The sequence below is a fragment of the Sminthopsis crassicaudata genome, chromosome 1 (assembly GCF_048593235.1).
Source record: "Sminthopsis crassicaudata isolate SCR6 chromosome 1, ASM4859323v1, whole genome shotgun sequence".
Lineage (NCBI taxonomy): Eukaryota > Metazoa > Chordata > Mammalia > Dasyuromorphia > Dasyuridae > Sminthopsis > Sminthopsis crassicaudata.
Window position 1 is genome coordinate 275013240 of NC_133617.1, and position 22598 is coordinate 275035837.

At 32.8% G+C, this 22598-nt stretch overlaps 1 protein-coding gene across 1 annotated transcript in view; it reads right to left on the minus strand.

The window, feature by feature from the left end:
• Positions 1–22598, minus strand: part of ARFGEF1 (ARF guanine nucleotide exchange factor 1) — a 160340-nt gene that overhangs the window by 26521 nt on the left and 111221 nt on the right. Inside the window, exons 26-30 of the mRNA XM_074278822.1 lie at positions 11385–11536; positions 11059–11231; positions 7938–8098; positions 7034–7164; positions 787–916 (exon numbers count right to left, since the gene is read on the minus strand). Coding sequence (XP_074134923.1) covers positions 787–916; positions 7034–7164; positions 7938–8098; positions 11059–11231; positions 11385–11536 — 747 coding nt within the window. The remainder of the gene's footprint in view (positions 1–786; positions 917–7033; positions 7165–7937; positions 8099–11058; positions 11232–11384; positions 11537–22598) is intronic.

Consider the following 22598-nt stretch of genomic DNA (forward strand, 5'->3'; position numbering starts at 1 on the left):
ACCTCATACTGATTATGACCTCAAAACACAGGAGAATAAGATAAAGGTGAGTTAAATAATTAATAATAAATAAGTTAAGAGAAGGGGTTAAATATAAATTTATCTAACTTATGTAAAAAGAAACGGTAACTGTACATTACTTCTAAATGAAATAAAACTCCCTTTTTATTGTTGATATTGTTTGGGATCACTGAAAAAAGATAAAGAGAATATACTACTAACCAATGAGAAGCAACTTCTGTATTTTGATAAAATGCAAGAAAAATAGTATTTTTACATTTTACAAAAATGTGGCCTTTATGTTTGTACCTTAGCACAATGATATAAGTGAAAAGTGAAAAAGACATAAAACTATCTTTACAAAGTTCTGAAAAAACATGACAGAACTTTAAACCTTATGAAATAACATATTTAAAAGAAAACAATTAAAAGAATTTGTCGGTGTTCCTTTCTCACTTAAGAATAAGGAAGCACCTGAAGTTAAAGAGAAATATATTCTTCTTCTTTTATAGATACAGTGACAAATTTGAATGGAAAAAAAAAAAAAAAGGCAAATCGATAATAGCTATATAATGATTAAACCAAAGCAATTAATTTATACAGTTCTATCCCACAAACAACATTCTGGTTTATGAAGACATTCTAACACTATCTTGTTTTAAGAAGATTGCCTGAGGCTTATTTTCATGTCAAACTGTTTAATGCAACATATGGAAATTTGTTTGCAGAAGAATAAAAAGCTGCTTCTTAACTGTAGTCCTCATGAAAACTCTGTTGTTCTCTTACCTCAGTTTGTTGTTCTGGTAGTTTCATATTGTCAAAGATCCTGAAGACAATTCTAAATAAATCCTGCCACCAATGTTTTTCATAAGTGTGGCCATATGTTTTCATTATTTCAAACATTACTGTCAAGCCTCTAAAAAAAAGTACAAAAACAGAGTTATTTAGCAAAGTGATATTATGTATCAGAGACCTCAATGTCTAAAATGTTTATGATGAACTTACAAAAGCAACTGGAACTGTAAGGTTATATGAGTTTTAATTAGGCATATATTCACATGTTTTATTTAATAAACTAAAAATGCAAAGAGTGGAGTCATCTAGAAGAAATGCTTAAGTTTTGAAGGTTCTTTTGCTTATTATAAGTGAAGAAAATTTTAAAAGAGAGAGATCCTCCTTGACCGCAAGAAGTTTAAAATCTAGCAAATGGGCAAAAGACACAAATAAATAACTGTACTACAAAATGAAAAATGGAAAAAAAAAAAAGACATTATTTTGAGTCAGAAGATCTAGGCTACTATTTACTACCAACATGACCACAGATAGGTAAATCATTTAATTTTTTAGGGTCTTGATTTCCTCATCTATAAATAAATGAGTTGAGTTCATCACTTCTTTCCCATATTACTTCTTGCCTCTAGTCCCAATATTGGCTGTCTTCCAATCTCTCTTTTTCTTCAAATTTCAAGAGTTGGAAGAAACCATAGAGATCATCTGATCTAACCACAATCCAGAATAAAATTTATTTACAATCTCAATCTCAAAGTCAATCTCAAGGCTTTGTTTGAAGATTTCCAGTGAGAATCTACTCACTTCCAAAACAGACCACTCTATTTTGTGATAGCTGTTAGTTAGGATTTTCCTTCTGTAGGATCTAAATTTGCTCACACATTTTGCTTAGTTCTAAACTCTTGGGCCAAGAAATATGGATTTATTCCCCCTTCTCCATCTAGCAGCAACTAGTTTTTAAAAAGAGCCTTATTATGCTCTCAACATCCTCAATTTTTTCAAATGATAATCTTAAGATCTCAGGGGCCTTCTTGGGATGCTCTCTGATTTTCCTAAAATGTAGCTTTCAGAACTAAATACACTCCTGATGGGATCTGACCAGCAAGCAGGTGGAATTACCATCTTCCACAGCCTGTACATAATGCCTAAAACTATATTAGCTTTTTCAGGTGCCATGTCACAAAATACAGCTCCAACTAAATCTGTAATCTACTAATCTTTCAGGTAAGCAACTATAGTATTTAATTATACAAACCCTCATCTGTACTTGTGCACATTTAAAAAAATATTAATATCCTTAAAAGAAATTTTATGAAAACTGCATACATGAGTGCAAGAATCAACTCCATAAATAAAAATGGTTAAAAAGCAATTTATTTGGGGGTGAAACAAACTAATGAAAACTAAGATTTCATTTAAGGGAGACATTTTATCTACAACTAGAGATACCATAATCTTATTGGTCATGGTGGTCAATCAAAGACAAGTTATTTAAAAAAAAAAAAAAAAAAAAAAAAAGTATTAAGTACAAAGATAATCATATAAGGACAGCTAGATGGTGCAGTGGGTAAAATAAAGGTCCTGGAGTCAGGAAGATAAATTCAAATCTGGTCTCAGCTTTGTGATCCTAGGCAAATTATTTTAACTCTCATTACCTTACAGAGGAAAGCTATTCACATAATATTAACAAATCTAGAGGAAGGCACTAAGCATTTTAGGTGAGAATTTATGGGAAGATATAGTGAAGAGTTAAAAATGAAGGAGAGGGCTGAAATAGATTGTAATCTGCATATTTGGAGGCATTGTCCATGAGATCATAAAAGCAGACCACTTCCAATTTTGGCATTGTTTCCTCCCCCTCTTGACCATGCAACCTGATCTAAAGACCAAGATAGTCTATGGCCTTCACACAGATGCTGATACTACATATAAACACAAGAAAATTGGGCCCTGTGGCAGAACAACCTTTGTTGATGTTAGAGGGGGAGTAATTAACTAGTCCCAGCCATCAATAACCAGCGGGAAACTCAGACCTTTTCCCCCTTCACTTCATTCCATCCTTACTCTTGCTCAAGGAATTGTAATCAAATCAACTCTAAAGCAGAATTCAAGAATATGGAAAATATATGAAAGGATCAGATTTTAATAAGAATTAAGTGTAAACCAAAGTATTTTACATAATAAGATTCTGGGAACAATTAGTTTATGACCCTCTAGGCCATTCCTTTCTTAAGGATTTCTTAAGGATTGACTGCTTGACTCATTTCTTTCTATCTCAACCTCAATCATTATAATATGAGAGTTCAATTTACTTATTCATTTCTCTTCAAACTGGCTTCTCAGCCAACATTTCCCCTCTATCTCAAGCAACCTCTGAAGATGAGTTTTCCTGATTCCAGGTGCAGAGTTCTACCTACTTCCCTAATTAGTTGCCTCTCTTTATTCTACTATTCTCTTTCTCATGACATCACTTTAGCTCAGGTCTTACTTAACTACTTTCAAAATTTTGACACTATAGTTAACCAATTCAATTTCACACTATCCTGGCTAACCTGGAAACCCTTAACTCCTTGCATATGGCTCACTTAAACCCCACATGTGGATTAATCCCACCATCTGTCTCATGTGTTTCATTCCTTTGCTGCTGATTATCTCTAAAACAAGATATACAACCATGTTTGTATGAATCCACCACAAATTTGTTTCCTAATTTTAAATGGATCCTTATTGTGGTTCACTAGTTCTTTTATCTTTTCCTTATGTGATGATAACATTACATAGTCAATTCAAACTCCTCTTCTCTCCTTTAGCCACCTACCTCATCCTCTCCTCTATCCTCAAACTACTGTCCTATCTCTCTAATCCCTAGAAGAAAACTGCCCCCACTGCCTCAATTTTATTTCCCATTTTCTACACAACACTTTAACACTTGACTGAAACTGTTCATTTCCAAATTCAATGTCCTTTTCCAAGCCCTCCTCCTTTTTGATCTATTTATATGGTCTGTTAACTGTTCCCCTTTATAAAGTTTTTGTATTCTGTCATGTTCTCTGATTCTCTTTTTCAGTGCCCAAGGCACAGTTCCCTCTGTGCAGGGAGGTCTCAGGGCTCTGTCCTGAGCCCTCTCCATTCTCTTTCTGTATTCTCGTCAGTTCTTAATTATCTCAAAATTACACATCATTCATCTGCTCCAGAAGCTTCAGGAGCTCCCTAATGAGTGTAGAATCAATACAAACTTTTCTGTTTTGCCATTTAAAGTCCTTCACAACTGGTTCCAAACCAATTTCTCCAACCTGATTACATATTATTCTATCATGTACTCAACATTCCACTCAAATGAGTCAACTTTCTCTTTAGTGCAAGCAGCATTCTGTTTTTGCATGTGTCTACCTTTATCCAGATGGCTCTCTGTTCATGTTCGGAATGCTCTTTTTATTTTGTATGTCCAAGGACCTCTAGTGTTTTTTTAGTTGATCTCTAGAACCATCTCTTATAAAGGCCTTTTCTAATATTTCTTGTTGCAAGTACTCTTGTTCCCTGCCTTTCTTCCTTCCCCAAATTCTCTAACCTGTATTTGTACTTATTTTTTGTACTTACTTATCAGTTATCTGTTATCACTATTCCCAGAAGAATAAAAGTCACTTGAGGGCAAGGACTATTTTCTTTTTGTAATTGTATTCTCAGTGCCCACCATAATGCCTGGCACAAAGGAGATACTTAATAAATGTTGACTGAAATGAATTGAATCCTTGTTTTTTTTCTGAAATCTTGCATACAACCTTGGCCAAGTTAATCTTGTAGGATCTGTTTTCTCCTCTATAAAGTGAAGGGGTTAGAACTCTAATTTCCCTTTTCTGATGCCATGGGCCTACAATAACAAAAAATAGCTTCCATCACTGCTTCACCTGATATTTAACCAGTTTCCCCCTATGTTTTCCTTCTTCTGTACCTGGATTTCCTCAAAATCCTATCTTTTTATACAAAACACTATTTGTTTTCCTTAACCCTTCCACATTCTTATCTCTTTCCCTTCTTTTTATTTTCCTCAGCCTTTTTGATTAGATTTGCAAGGCTCCAGGAAAATATGGTCTTATGAGCTCTCACCTTTAGAGGCATCCCACTTCTGACCCATAATTTTTTTATTTAAGCTATGGTCCAGAAATAAATTGCATTCTCAGGCAACATCTTAAATATCTGATCACTTGATAAATATGTAATTCTTTACTTTCTCTTGGCAATAGTGATGAAAATACTATTTTGATCCTAATGAATTCAATTTCTTCTCTACTGTTTGTTTCATAATCAAAGCTTTCTAGAATTCTTCTGAAAGTATAATTTGTGCTCTCCTAAATTGTCAGAAGTGGGTACAAGTCATCATACTTCGCAAGTCTTAGAAGGCTCTCTGTCACTTCCTCAATACTTTCCTTGGATGATAGCAAGGCTTTTCCACTGTTGTCTTCTCAGTGGAGAGTCACTAATCACTACTCACCTTTTCCTCTCATCCTTACTGGAAGATCTCTTAACTGTGGATCCAGAGCATCACTTCTTGGAGGACAAGTAGTTTCTTCCTCCTAATAGAGTCCAGCCCTTTCCTTTTTAGGAAGAGTCTCATAACTTTCACTTAGTTCCAAGTATTTGGTGGTCATCTTTCCTTTCTCCTGTGTCACATTCTTCTACTTCTCCAATCTCCTGACAAAGCAAGATACCCTTCTGCTTCTTCAAATCCTTTTTTACCCTTTGTTTTCAAACTGAAGCCCTTCCTTCCTTTTTCCTAATGACCTAGAAATTGGGGGAGGGGAACGCCTTTAAACTCTTTTGCCTATCTCTTCTAAGAGAGAGACTAGCCTGCACTACTTGATCAGACCAGAAAATAAACATCGCTCACTCTCATAAAGTTAGTAAGACAATTCTTCCTATTCTCCATACTTTTTGAAACAAAATCCTTAGGCTTTCGCAGTTCTTACTGGTCCTTTGGCTAATTCTATGTAATATCTCTCTCATTTTCTCATCTTGTCACTCTCTTCATGGCCACCTATAATTTCTTTCTCTTCCTCTTCTTGAAATAGTCTGCTTTCCATTAATATTTATAAAAACACACCAATAATCAGAAATGACCTTTTCCCTCTTCTAACCTGCCATAATGCTTACTATTTCTGTTATTTGTACTATTATTTGTATTATTTTTCAGGATAACTATGTTCCCAAGTATAAGTTCCTTATATTTTTGTAGTCTCTTTTCTATTTAATGCTTAGCATGTTGCCCTGAGTATAGGAGATTATGTATATATATATATATATATATATATATATATATATATATATATATATATATATATATCAAACGCACACATATACCTGTATATATAATTCATTGATTATATGACTAATATAGGAATAAATTATCAGAATTCAAGAGTTAAAAAAGGAACTTTAGAAATCAGTTAATCCAAACCCATTATTTTATAGAGGGCACTGAGATGTAGAATTAACAACTAATTACTTAGAGATTCTTTAAGAAAATTATATTTAAATAATTACATAAATTACACATTTGATTAAAAAGTTAAATATAACAAGATTTCTGAAATCAAAAAATAAAAATAGCATGCATGGAGATAAATAATAAATCAAATCCCACATTTTTTATATTTACACAAATATTATTACCCTTGTTCCTGGCCAAATCTATCAGAATCATTCTCAGATAACAATATCTATCATTTTGGATTTCACTTTATTTCCCCATCTCCTGATAGAATTTCTATTAAAGCCAAATTTCTGGCATACAAATGGACAATTGAGGAGATTTACAAAAGAAATTTGAATGGTTTACTGTTTCATGAGTTTTCTTATGTTAATAATTATACTATAAACTCCCCAAGGGCAGAAGCTGTGCCTTAGGGAGTCCTTTTTATCTTATATCTTCAGTGTTTTCTAAAGTGCCAGGTACAACATATTGCACTTAATAAATACCTACTGATTCAATATTATTAACATTCTAAATTTTGATGCTTCAATTTAATAGTCAAGAAAGTTTATTCAAATTTTGAAAAAAATAACTTGAAGTGGGTCATAATTGTCAGCCGGTGATTTACTCTCATTTTTATTCTTTCATTCAATTTAAAATGAATTTTCATATCTAGACAAATTGAGATTAAGCTTTTACCTATTGGACATAGGGAAAATGCAGAAAAACATGTAAAATAAATCCTTCTAAGTTTTAATTACAAATACTGATTGTTACCTGGTTCTTACATCTAATTTGCATCTATTGATGATACATGATAACTCAAAGAGAATTGGGAACCATCCTCTCACCCACACCCTGTCTTCAGGAGCCACATTCATGTCATCACTTGTATATTCCTTGAAAGCCTTTAAGAAACAAAACACAACAAAATATATGAAAATCAATTAAAATATTTCAATGCTCCTAACATTAGTATTTCTTGGTTCTGAAAAAGAATCTGCAAAATATGTTACTAATCAAAAGTAACATTTGTTTAAAACAAAAGTGGGAGAATGAAGCCATCTAGTGGAGGAGAAAGAGCTCTTCATGGAAAAAAAAAAGTAGATTTTCAGGTCAATAGAAATATAACTCCAAACAAATCTGTATGGCATTTTACAGATCTGAAAAATAAGGATCATTCTATTAGCTTGACAGGGTGATTATCATATTTAAATTATAGTTTTCAAAGAACTTTTGTTTTATTATATAAAGTATTACTTAGATTCAAGACATATTTAACTTTATTAAGCTGTGCTGTACAATAAAAATGTGTTATTTCTATACATCTTGATGAATATCCCTTGAACTACCCTAAAAAACTGCAAAATGATACAAAAGATCAATTTTCAAACCCAGAAAGTATTCCATTCAAATAAATCTGGGAAAAAAATACTGTTGGATGGCAGTAAAGCCTTCATTTCAAAAGTGATTATGTTTGTAAAGTATTTTGCAAATCATAATATAGTTTACTTGTCAAATGATTACCACCGTCATTATTATTTATGGTGTTCTTTATTCAAAGCAAACTAAATGCATTTTAATTGTCTTTTTAACTTCCAAACATAATTTCAGTTCACTTTAATCTGATAATCTGCGAAAATGTTTCCAACTCAAAAAGTGTCATTAAATAATACTGTACCTGTGGCCTGTCAAATACATATTTTGCACAATGGCGAATAAGACGAATTGCTTCCATACTTGTATCTGGAAAGGCTGCATTGCATGCAAATTCAGACAAACATTTCACAGCATCTTGGAAAGAATCAATGGTAGCAGGAAAATGCTTTTCAAATACAATGGCTATAAAGGGGGGGGGGGGAAAAAGCAATAGTAAAACATTTACAGATGTAATTTTCAAACTACATGGAAAATTATCTATGCTCCAAAACATGCATATTCTACACACCTTGTTCTTTACTTTCCTAGAATGTAGCTTACTCTTTTATTGCAAGGAAAAGTTAACAATGATCAAAAATCTGATTTTGTTGATCTTAATAAGAGTGACCAGTTCTTACACCTCAAATAAAAAACTGGGGATCAGTCTCTATGGCCCTTAAAATGCAGATACTAGCTGTGGAAATCTGCTGTTTAATAAAGTCATAATTTAAAAGAATTAGAATGTTTTCCAATGAAGGACTGGATGAACAAGGTTAAGCTGAGCTGAATAACTTTTCTGAGTAAGTTTTAAAAGATACAGATACAAACCTAATCTGTAAATATGACAAAAACACACTAAATTATGCTAATGAAACAATGTTACAAATAACCAATCATTTATTAAATGCCTATGTGGTATGCCCCATACTAAATGCGGAATCATTTTTTATTGGGATCCATTAAGAAAGGCTCATTAAATTGTGAACTTTACTCAGCAGTTTGAGATAAATCAAGGGAAACATGAGATAAATACATCTTAGCAATGATTTTTGTTTTTAAAGGTATCCTGATGACAAACCACTCCTCTGAGTTTCTATATGAATATCATTTTAAAAATTATTGCTACATTTATAACATTTCCCTGACCTTCTGGAAAAATAGGAATAACATGACAACACGATGACAAAATAAACTTATCTAAAATTAATTTGGCTAGATGAGACCTGTAAAATCTTAAGTATAATAATCAGGATTACTTTTCTTAATTTACTAGATATTTTTAAATAATACTGATACTAAATCCAAATGAAAGGAAAATTAAATTATTGAGATCTAGTTAATCAGATTATATATGTCAGCCAGTTTCTAGCAATAATAACAAAAGTTTACTTTGGGGGAAAAAAAACAACACTTCAGAAAGTTTCATATTCAATGTATGTTCTCAAAAGCAGGCATTAGATCTATTTTAACCAGATGTTACAAAGATTGAATTAAAAAAAGATATATTGACATATTACAAAATATTTAACTTTATTAATGAATTCACCAAAAGTTTCCTTTCAAATAGTTAAAAAAGCATTTAATACATTTTGATTTTGATTTAGACAAAATGTTTTCAAGACAATAACAAAACAATGTATGAAATCAGCTTACTGATAGTTTCTGTTGAATATCAGCATCTCAAAAATTTTGTAATTTACAATGCACAATCTCTGCTATCTTTGAACAAACATCTTTGGAATTTCAATTTTTTATTATTTTTAAATGGCTAAAATATCAAATTTAAAAGAACATGTACTTTGCTTTTTTAAAAAAATAAGGAAAGGAAATTTGAGGGTGATCAAATTAAGGGGAGAGATAGAAGAGAATTACCAAGCCACCAAACTTTTAAAATAAGTTTTTGTTGATATTTTCATTCTGACATCATCTAATACCTCTTTTTTTCACCCTTTCAGATAGTAATCCCATATAAAAATAGCATTTTTTAAGAGGGAAAAAAATTTAGCACAACTGATTAATACATTGAAAACATGTACAGTGTGTAACACCTGTAGAATTCCCATCTATATGAAGGAATAGGTTCAGGGCGTCTTACCATGGATTTTCATTTAAGTCATAGATACCCTTTGATCCAGCAATGTCTCTACTGAGTTTATATCCCAAAGAGATCATAATAAAGGGAAGAGGACCTATGTGTTCAAAAACTTTTGTAGAAGCTCTTTTTGTAGTGGCAAGAAATTGGGGACTGAATGGATGCCCATCAGTTAGAGAATGGTTTGAATAAGTTATATTATAATGAATGTTATGGAAAAGTATTGTTCTATAAGAAATGATCAGCAAGATGATTTCGAGAGATCTGGAGAGACTTAATGAACTGATACTAAGTGAAATGGGCAGAAGCAGGAGATCATTATACACAGCAACAAGAAGACTATACAATGATCAATTCTGATGGACATGGCTCTTTTCAATAATGAGGTGATCCAGGACAATCCCAATAGATTTGATAAGAAGAGGCATCTGCATCCAAAAAGAGGACTATGGGGTGGGGACTGAATGTAAATCAGAACATAGCATTTTCACTTTTTTTTTTTGCTGAGGCAATTAGGGTTAAGTGACTTGACCAAGGTCACACAATTAAGTGAGTTGAATTTGAACTCTGCTCTTCCTGACTTCAGGGCTGGTGCTCTATCCATTGCGCCACCCAGCTGCCCCTATATTTTCACCTTTTTTGTTGTTTTTCTTTTTTCCTTTTCGATCTTATTTTTCTTATACAGCATCATAAATGTGGAAATATTATTTAGAAGGACTGCACTTTTAACCTATATTGGATTACTTGCTATCTAGGGGAGGGAAGTGAAAGGAAAGGAGGGAAAAAAATTTGAAACACAAAGTTTTCTAAGGGTGAATGCTAAAAACTATCTTTGCATGCAGTTTGAAAATAAAAAGGTATTAAAAATGAAAAAAAAAGAGAGAAAACATTATACCTATGAGAGGTATATATGATGGTTCTCTTATATGATTTTTAATATTAAGGTTGCATATGTAAAAATATTACAAAAAGCAATTTCTAAAATATCCGGCAAAATATAGCTTATAAGAATATTTATCAAATATAATACCAAGTTAGATGGCCTAGCTGGTCTAGTACACTGCAACAATTCTTCTATTTGATGTATCTTCTTTTTTTTTTCAAAGTAAATAATCTAGTCAAATTACATAAAAATACACTTTGGAAAGTGATATTACCAAACTACATACAGGGAACATATACCTTGTGTAAGCTATTTAAACTACTAAAGCTTAAAACTGCACTGACACTTTTGGGATACAAGTATTTCCATGCATTAAAGGTTTTCCTATAACATTAAAACAGTACTTACTGACAATATGTCCTGTTGTTTGAAAAGCAAGCTCCACAATACTTTCATCCTGATCTGAGGCAGCTAGGTGAAATACTGAAAAGATGTTCTTCCATCCTGAGCGAATGTTAGCAGCTTGAGAGTTAACCATTTGTGCTATACATCGTACAACCATATCCCGAATGGTGGGAGACCTAAAAGATAAGTATAATTGTTGAGATGTATATTGAAAAAATATTATGAAAGGAAGTCTGCTTTTAAAAATGCTGTAAAAAAAAAAAAAAATCAGCAAACAATGTGGTGTGTTTTTTTTTTTTAATTTTTCTGAAATAGCAGATTATAATTACCTATTTCTCTTCATTATATGTTCAAAGGGTCTTAAGAAATCCTTCTGGAATCGGAAATTTGCAAGTTCTCCCTTCTCTAAGAATTTCATTGATAATTGCCTCAAGGAGTCGACTGCAAATATAGCTACATCTTCATTGGGATTGCAGCCAACCTGTTATGATAAAATCAATAAGAAGCATTAACATTAATATTGAAAGTTAATTTTGTGGATATTGTGCCCAATATAATTTGGAAATAATTTTTAAAAATACCAGAAAGAAATACTAGAACTTTACACTTCTTCTAGAAGTCTAACTATTACTGTTCAATAGGAAAAACACGTATGATTATTTGAAAGCTTATTTAAGACTACATAATAAAAAAACTTTATTATGATATTTCATAGTAGCAATTCAATAATTAACAAACATGAGTTTTATATAAAGGCCAAACAATTATAAACAAGAGCTCCTAAGATGTAAGATGCCTCAATAGATCTTTGTGTATTTTTACAACTGGTATAGAATGTAAAAAATTATGTTATTAAATCATACTTAACTTTACATAAGTCTTTCATAGGTCAACCTAATACTCCTTTATTGTTAGTACCATTATATCATGTTGTCTAGCTACATCAATGGTACTTCTTTTTTAATCATGTCAAGTCAACAAGTATTTTAATAACAAATAAAAAGCATTTATTAAACACCCACTATAAACCAAGCTCTGTCCCAAATGATACAATTAGACAATAAAGCAAAAACAATTTCTCCTCTAAAAAAGCTTACTAAAATTTAATAAGAAAAGAATATGTAAACAAATAAATATTGTTTGTACAGATAATCTAGGTAGAAAATAGCATTATCATTTCAAGTAATTTGTTTACTTCTAAGATTTTTAAATATATCAATCACATTATCTGCAAAAGAAATAATTGTTTCCTCTTTGCCAATGCTTACTTAAACCATGTTAATTTAATTTTTTTCTTGTTTTACTACTGTTTTTTTTTTTGCATTTTCAGTACTATATCAAATAGCAGGGATGATAATGAATACTACTTTGCCTTTAAAAGAAAGAAAAGTATGCTTCACGACATAATGTTTGGCTCTTTGTTTTAGATACCGTTTTCATATTATGAAAAGGTCCATTTGTTCCTATGCTTTCCTATGCTGTTTTTTTTTTTCAGCTAGCTAATATTTATTATTATTATTTTTTTAACTTAATAATTTTTTATTATATATATATATTTTTTATAATATTATCCCTTGTATTCATTTTTCCAAATTATCCCCCCCTCCCTTTATTCCATCCCCCGATGACAGGCAATCCCATACATTTTACATGTGTTACAATATAGTCTAGATACAATACATGTGTGTGAATATCATTTTCTTGTTGCACAATAAACATTAGATTCCGAAGGTACATGTAACCTGGGCAGACAGATATTAGTGCTAACAATTTACATTCACTTCCCAGTATTCCTTCTCTGGGTATAGTTATTTCTGTCCATCATTGATCAACTGGAAGTGAGTTGGTTTTTCTTTATGTTGAAGATTTCCACTTCCATCAGAATACATCCTCATACAGCATTGTTGCTGAAGTGTACAGCGATCTTCTGGTTCTGCTCATTTCACTCAGCATCAGTTGATTTAAGTCTCTCCAGGCCTCTCTGTATTCCTCCTGCTGGTCATTTCTTACAGAGCAATAATATTCCATAACCTTCATATACCATAATTTACCCAACCATTCTCCAACTGATGGACATCCATTCATCTTCCAGTTTCTAGCTACTACAAAAAGAGCTGCCACAAACATTTTGGCACATATATGTCTCTTTCCGCTCTTTAGTATTTCTTTGGGATATAAGCCCAGTAGTAGCGCTGCTGGGTCAAAGGGTATGCACAGTTTGATAACTTTTTGGGCATAATTCCAGATTGCTCTCCAGAATGGCTGGATTCTTTCGCAACTCCACCAGCAATGTATTAGTGTCTCAGTTTCCCCACATCCCCTCCAACATTCATCATTATTTGTTCCTGTCATCTTAGCCAATCTGACAGGTGTGTAGTGGTATCTCAGAGTTGTCTTAATTTGCATTTCTCTGATCAATAGTGATTTGGAACACTCTTTCATGTGAGTGGATATAGTTTCAATTTCTTCCTCTGAGAATTGTCTGTTCATATCCTTTGACCATTTATCAATTGGAGAATGGTTCGGTTTCTTATAAATTAGGGTCAGTTCTCTATATATTTTGGAAATGAGACCTTTGTCAGAACCTTTGTTTTTAAAAATATTTTCCCAATTTGTTACTTCCCTTCTAATCTTGTTTGCATTAGTATTATTTGTACAGAAACTTTTTAGTTTGATGTAATCAAAATCTTCTATTTTGTGATCAATAATGATCTCTAGTTCTCCTCTGGTCATAAATTCCTTCCTCCTCCACAAGTCTGAGAGGTAGATTATCCTCTGTTCCTCTAATCTATTTATTATCTCCCTCTTTATGCCTAAATCATGGACCCATTTTGATCTTATCTTGGTATATGGTGTTAAGTGTGGATCCATATCTAATTTCTGCCATACTAATTTCCAGTTTTCCCAACAGTTTTTTCCGAATAATGAATTTTTATCCCTAATGTTGGTATCTTTGGGTTTGTCAAAGATTAGATTGCTATAGATGTACCCTTTTTTGTCCTTTGTATCTAATCTGTTCCTTCTGTGGGGTTCATTTGTGGCTTATTTATTTATTTATATTGATTTTATCATCGTAACTTTTTTTTTGGACAGTACATATGCATGGGTAATTTTTTACAACATTATCCCTTGCACACACTTCTGTTCTGAATTTTCCCCTCCTTCTCTCTATTCCCTGACCTAGATGGCAGGCAGTTCCGTACATGTTAAATATGTTATATAGCACATCCTAGATACAATATATGTGTGCAGAACTGAATTTCTTGTTGCACAGGAAGAAATGGATTCAGAAGGTAAAAATAACCTGGGAAGGAAAACAAAAATGCAAACAGTTTACACTCATTTCCCAGTGTTTCTTCTCTGGGTGTAGCTGATTCTGTCCATCATTGATCAATTGGAAATGAATTAGATCTTCTCTTTGTTGAAGATATTCACTTCCATCAGAATACATCCTCATACAGTATTGTTGTTGAAGTATATAATTATCTCCTGGTTCTGCTCATTTCACTCAGCATAAGTTCATATAAATCTCTCCAAGTCTCTCTGTATTCATCCTACTGGTCATTTCTTACAGAACAATAATATTCCATAACATTCATATACCACAATTTACCCAACCATTCTCCAATTGATGGGCATCCACTCATTTTCCAGTTTCTAGCCCCTACAAAAAGGGCTGCCACAAATATTTTGGCACATACAGGTCCCTTTCCCTTCTTTAGTATTTCTTAGGGATATGAGCCCAGAAAGTAGCACTGCTGGATCAAAGGGTATGCACAGTTTGATAACTTTTTGGGCATAATTCCAGATTGCTCTCCACCAACAATGCATCAATGTCCCATGGGTTTTCCCACATCCCCTCCTATATTCATCATTATTTTTTTCCTGTCATCTTAGCTAATTTGATTGACAGGTGTGTAGTGGTATCTCAGAGTTGACTTAATTTGCATTTCTCTGATCAATAATGATTTGGAACACTCTTTCATATGAGTAGAAATAGTTTCACTTTCATCATCTAAAAATTATCTGTTCATATCCTTTAACCATTTATCAATTGGAGAATGATTTATTTCTTATAAATTAGAGTCAGTTCTCTATATATTTTAGAAATAAGGCCTTTATCAGAACCTATAACTGTAAAAATGTTTTCCCAGTTTGTTCCCTTCTAATGTTGTTTGCATTAGTTTTATTTGTACAAAAGCTTTTTAATTTGATGTAATCAAAATTTTCTATTTTGTGATCAATAATGATCTCCAGTTCTCCTTTGGTCACAAATTCCTTCCTTCTCCACAAGTCTGAGAGGTAAACTATCCTATGTTCCTCTAATTTATTTATTTATGATCTCATTTTTTTATGCCTAAATCATGGACCCATTTTGATCTTATCTTGTTATGTGGTGTTAAGTGTGGGTCCATGCCTAATTTCTGCCATACTAATTTCCAATTTTCCCAGCAGTTTTTGTCAAATAATGAATTCTTATCCCAAAAGTTGGGATCTTTGGGTTTGTCAAATACTAGATTGCTAGGTATTCACTATTTTGTCCTGTAAACCTAATCTATTCCAATGATCAACTAGTCTTTTTCTTAAACCAATACCAAATGGTTTTGGTGACTGCTGCTTTATAATATAGTTTTAGATCAGGTACAGCTAGGCCACCTTCATTTGATTTTTTTTTTTTTCATTACTTCCCTTGAAATTCTTGACCTTTTGTTCTTCCATGTGAATTTTGTTATTTTTGTAGGTCATTAAAATAGTTTCTTGGGAGTCTGATGGGTATAGCACTAAATAAATAGATTAATTTAGGGAGTATTGTGATCTTTATTATATTCGTTCGGCCTATCCAAGAGCACTTAATGTCTTTCCAATTATTTAAATCTGACTTTATTTTTTGACAAGCATTTTGTAATTTTGCTCATATAATTCCTGACTTTCCTTTGGTAGATAAGATTCCCAAGTATTTTATACTATCGACAATTATTTTGAATGGAATTTCTCTTTGTATCTCTTGCTGTTGGATTTTGTTGGTGATGTATATAAAAATCCTGAGGATTGATGTGGATTTATTTTGTATCCTGCAACTTTGCTAAAGTTGTGAATTAATTCAAATAGCTTTTTAGCAGAGTCTTTGGGGTTGTCTAAGTATACCATCATATCACCTGCAAAGAGTGATAGTTTAGTTTCCTCATTACCTGCTCTATTTCCTTTAATCTCTTTCTCGACTCTTATTGCGGAGGCTAACATTTCTAATACAATACTGAATAATAATGGTGATAGTGGGCAACCTTGCTTCACTCCTGATCTTACTGGGAAAGATTCCAATTTATCCCCATTACACATGATGATTACTGGTGGTTTTAAATATATGCTCCTGATTTTTTTTTTTAAATTCATTTTTCCAAATTATCCCCTCCCTCCCTCCACTCCCTCCCCCCGATGACAGGTAATCCCATACATTTTACATGTGTTACAATATAACCTAGATACAATATATGTGTGTAAATACCTTTTTCTTGTTGCACATTAATTATTAGCTTCCGAAGGTATAAGTAACCTGGGTAGATAGACAGAAGTGCTAACAATTTACATTCGCTTCCCAGTGTTCCTTCTCTGGGTGTAGTTATTTCTGTCCATCATTGATTAACTGGAAGTGAGTTGGCTCTTCTTTATGTTGAAGATTTCCACTTCCATCAGAATACATCCTCATACAGTATTGTTGTTGAAGTGTATAGTGATCTTCTGGTTCTGCTCATTTCACTCAGCAACAGTTGATTTAAGTCTCTCCAAGCCTCTCTGTATTCCTCCTGCTGGTCATTTCTTACAGATATGATCTTGATTTTTTAAGGAATATTCAATTTATTCCTATACTCTCAAGTGTTTTTAGTAGGAATGGATGTTGGATTTTGTCAAATGCTTTTTCTGCATGTATTGAGATGATCATATGGTTTTTGTTAATTTGGTTATTGATATAGTTGATTATCCTAATAGTTTTCCTAATATTGAACCAGCCCTGCATTCCTGCTATAAAGCCCACTTGGTCATAGTGTATTATCCTGGGGATGACTTTCTGTAATCTTTTTGCTAATATTTTATTTAAGATTTTAGCATCAATATTTATTAGGGAGATTGATCTATAATTTTCTTTCTTTGTTTTCAACCTACCTGGTTTAGGTATCAGTACCATATCTGTGTCATAAAAGGAATTTGGTAGGACTCCTTCAACCCCTATTTTTTCAAATAGTTTATATAACATCAGAGTTAATTGTTCTTTAAATGTTTGGTAGTATTCAAATGTATATCCATCTGGTCCTGGGGATTTTTTCTTAGGGAGTTGGTTAATAGGTTGTTCTTTTTCTAAGATGGGACTGTTTAACCAATTTACTTCTTCCTCTGTTAATCTGGGCAAGCTATATTTTTAAAGGTATTCTTCCATTTCATTTATGTTATAGAATTTATTGGCATAAAGTTGAGCAAAGTAGCTCCTAACTATTGTTCTAATTTCCTCTTCATTAGTGGTGAGTTCTCCCTTTTCATTTTTAAGACTAACAATTTGCTCTTCCTCTTTCCTTTTTTAATCAGATTTACTGTTTGTCTATTTTTTTTTCATAGAACCAACTTAGATTTATTAATTAATTCAATAGTTTTGTTTGTTTTTTTACTTTCAATTTTATTAATCTCTCCTTTTATTTTTAGATTTTCAAGTTTTGAGTTTATCTGGGGGTTTTAAATTTGTTCCTTTTCTACCATTTTTAGTTGCAAGCCCAATTCATTTACCTTCTCTTTCTCTATTTTATGCAAGTAGGCCTCTAGAGATATAAAATTTCCCCTTATTACTGCTTTGGCTGCATCTCACACATTTTGCTTATGACATCTTATTATTGTCATTTTCTTGGGTGAAGTTATTAAATATGTCTATAATTTGCTATTTCATCCAATCATTCTTTAGTATAAGATCATTTAGTTTCCAATTATTTTTTGGTCTATTTTCCCCTGGCTTTTTATTGAATGTAATTTTCATTACATTGTGATCTGAAAAGGATGCATTTACTATTTCTGCCTTACTGCATTTGAGTTTGAAGTTTTTATGTCCTAATATATGGTCAATTTTTGTATAGGTTCCATGAACTGCTGAGAAGAAAGCGTACTCCTTTCCATCTCCATTTAGTTTTTCCCACAGATCTATCATATCTAACTTTTCTAATATTCTATTTACCTCTTTGAGTTCTTTCTTATTTTGTAGCTTGATTTATCTAATTCTGAGAGTGCAAAGTTGAGATCTCCCACTATTATAGTTTTGCTATGATTTCTTCTTGCAGCTCTCTTAATTTCTTTTTTAAGAATTTAGATGCTGTACCACTTGGTGCATATATGTTTAATGTTGATACTGCTTCATTATCTATGCTACCCTTTAGTAAGATATAGTGCCCTTATCTCTTTTAATTAGATCAATTTTTTCTTTTGCTTGATCTGAGATGAGGATGGCTATCCCTGCTTTTTTGGCTTTACCAGAAGCATAGTAGATTCTCCTCCAACCTTTTACCTTTATTCTGTATGTATCACCCTGTTTCAGGTGTGTTTCCTGTAAACAACATATTGTAGGATTCTGACTTTTAATCCAGTCTGCTAACCGCTTCCTCTTTTGGGGGAAGTTTACCCCATTCACATTTATGGTTAAAATTACTAGTTCTGTATTGGCCATCTTGTTAACACCTAGTTATGCTTTTCTCCTTTCCTTCCCTTTTACCCTCCTCCCTTTTTAGTACTCCTCCCCCAGCTTAGAGCTCCTCTCCCTATTTTACCACTTTTCCTCACAATTTCTCTATTCCCTTCCACTTAGCTTACTCCTTCCCTTTTCACTTTTCCCCTCCCACTTTTCAATGAAGTGGAAGGAGTTTCACCATAAATGGAATATATCTATATTTTTCTCTTTAAACCAATTCTAATGACAATATGATATAAACTATGTTCATCGCTCTCCATTCTTTCAAATATAATAGGTTACCTTTGCCTCTTTGTGAGATGTAGTACCACCCTTTACCCTTTTTTTCCTGGTATAATTTCCTTTCTACCTCTAGTTTCTAGAACAAATTATATATGTGTTCTTTATATATCTTTATGGCAGAAATATAGATTTCTCAAGATTTTTTTTTAACCTATTTAGGAATCTCTTGAGTTCTATATTTGGAGATCAAACTTTTTGTTTAGATCCAGTTTTTTCATCAAGAATAGATGGAATTCATTTATTTCATTAAATGTCCATCTTCTTCCCTGGAAAAAGATGCTCATTTTTGATGGATAAGTTATTCTTGGCTGCATACCAAGTTCCTTAGCCTTTCAGAATATCATATTCCATGCCCTTTGATCCTTTAATGTGGACGCTGCTAAATCCTGAGTAATCCTTATTGTGGTTCCTCTATATATGAATTTTTTATCTTCTCCTATCAGCTTGTAGTATTTTTTCCTTCGTCTGATGGTTCTGGAATTTGGCCACAATATTTCTTGGAGTTTTGATTTTAGGGTCCCTTTCAGTAGGTAATCGAATTCTTTCAATGTCTATTTTACCTCTATTTCTAAAACATCTGAGCAGTTCTCTTTGATAATTTCCTGGAATATAATGTCCAAGCTCTTTTTCTTCATCATATTTTTCAGGGAGTCCAATAATTCTCAGATTGTTTCTCCTGAATCTATTTTCCATATCTGTTGTCTTCCGAGGAAGGTAGTTGGCATTTTTTTCCATTGTTTCATTTTTTTGGTTTTGCTTGACTGATTCTTGGTGTCTCCTCGCATCATTCAATTCTATTTGTTCAATTTTGATTTTCAATGAAGTATTTTCTTCACTTACTTTTTTTATATCTCTTTCTAACTGTCCAAATGACTTTTTAAGTGAGTTGTTTTGTTCTATGGAATTTTTTTTCACTTCACCAATTTTATTTTTTAGAGAGCTATTTTCTTTTTCCAAGTCACTAATTTTGTTTTTCAAGGATTTGATTTCTTTATCCAATCTATCTTTAAATGAGTGGGATGATTTATCCAGACTCTTGCCAAGCTTCCCTTTCTTTTTCCCATTATTCTTCTAGCTCTCTTGTGAAAGCCTTTTTGATTTCTTCTATGGAATTTTTGCGTATTGAGGAACAGATCATATTTCCTTTTGGGGAGTCATCTGGAGATAGTCTATTTTTAGTCTCCTCAGGGTTTAAAGTCTGCTCTCTATGCATATGGAAGCTGTCAATGGTTAGAGTCCTTTTAAATTTTTTGCTCATTTTATCAGAGAAGAATCAAAGAAAACAAACAAGAAAAACAAACGGTCTGCTTTTATTTATTTATTTATGGGGGGGGGGGTGTTGGATGGTGTTACTGGGATTCCTCTACGGACTGCAAGGGACAGCAGTGAGGCACTTCAGGATAGCAATGGCTGCACTGCGTCTGGGCTCTGAGACTCAGGCTCTAAGAACGCCCTGAGTCACTCTGGATGGGGATAGGGATGGCCAGGTCCCAAGAGACACTAGCTTTTCCAGGTTATAGTCTTTACCTCCTGTGTTTACAGCTTCTCTACTGTTCCTGGCTTGCTGCCAAGTCAGAATATCCACACTGTGGTAAAGGTCATTCAGCAGAAAAGGCAGAGATCATACCCCTCCCCCTCTGGTCTTCACAGTGTGATCTGCCTGCCCTCAACCTGTGCCTAATCTGTTTGTTCCCTCCCCTCCCCAGGCAAAAACAGACCTTTTCTGGCGAATTTCAAGAATGTCTTCTGTTGGTAATTATTTGTGGGGATTTTTTTGGTCAAGCACTAATTCTGAGGCTTGTCATGAAATAAATTCTGAGAGAAAACGCGGAGCTTAAGAAGATGTGTGGCTCCTCTCCACCAGCTTGGCCAAAAGACCGCATCTGTGGCTTATTTAACTTCTTTATCTGATATTGGGTTATATATGCAATGTAGTTTTTCTGCTAACCTGGGTATTTGTATTTTTAAAAATAGTATCCTCCCATTTCACCTAAGTAATCAGTTTTACTGATACATAATTAATCAAAATAGTTTCTACAAGTTTCTTTTACTTTGTCTATAACTTATGTGAAATGAACTTTTAAAATTTTTGATATAAAATTTGATCTTTCTTTTTAAAACATTAAGGCTAGCTCACTATTAATCAGAGAAATGCAAATTAAGACAACTCTGAGATACTACTACACACACCCTCAGATCGGCTAGAAAGACAGGGAAAGATAATGCGCAATGTTGGAGGGGATGTGGGAAAATTGGGACACTGATACATTGTTGGTGGAATTGTGAATACATCTAGCTATTCTGGAGAGCAATTTGGAACTATGCTCAAAAAGTTATCAAACTGTGCATACCCTTTGACCCAGCAGTGTTACTATTGGGCTTATATCCCAAAGAGATTTTCAAGAAGGGAAAGGGACCTGTATGTGCAAGAATGTTTGTGGCAGCCCTCTTTGTAGTGTCCAGACACTGGAAACAAAATTTCCATCAATTAGAGAATGGCTGAATAAATTGTAGTATATGAATATTATGGAATATTATTATTCTGTAAGAAATGACAAACAGAATGATTTCAGAAAAGCCTGGAGAGACTTACATGAACTGATGCTGAGTGAAATGAGCAGGACCAGGAGATTGTTTTACACTTCCATAACAATACTATAGGATGATCAATTCTGATGGATGTGGCCATCTTCAACAATGAGATGAACCAAATCAATTCCAATAGAGCAGTAATGAACTTACTCAGCTACACCTAGCAAAAGAACTCTGGAGAGGACTATGAACCACTACCTAGAATAACCAATCCCTCTATTTTTGTCTGCCTGCATTTTTTATTTCCTTCACAGGCTAATTGTACACTATTTCAAAGTTCGATTCTTTTTGTACAGCAAAACAACTGTTTGGACATGTATACATATATTGTATTTAATTTATACTTTAACATGTATTGGTCAACCTGCCATTAAGGGGAGGGGAAAAATTGGAACAAAAGGTTTGGCAATTGTCAATGCTGTAAAATTACCCATGCATATATCTGGAAAATAATAATAATAATAATAATAATAATAATAAGAGTAGCTGTTTAACTTTTATTGGTTTTTTTAAAATCAGCTTTTATTTTTATAAATTATAAAGAGACACAGATATGTGTTTAGATTTTCAAAATTCTACTTTTGGTGTATAATTACTTTTCTAGTTTTGAAAGAATCTGTTTAATGTGGCAGTGGCCTATAATTACCTCTTTTTACTCCATTTTCATTCCTTTGTTCTGTACCTGATCACGTTTTAACTCTTTCTTTCTTTTAAATCTCCTTTCATATTATATTTTTTGTTACTGAAGTTTGTTTTGCTTAAGATTAGTATCTTCCCATATCCTGCATCCCTTTGTAATCTACTTCTCCTTTTTCTTTATTTTGTATGGTCAGCCATACTTAATCCACTTCAAACAAAAGCAAGATATATGTGATTCTTGTTATTTCATAGTCATTATTTTTTGTTTGGCTCATTCAAATTTTCAGTGATTTCAATTTTTTGCTAAATTATT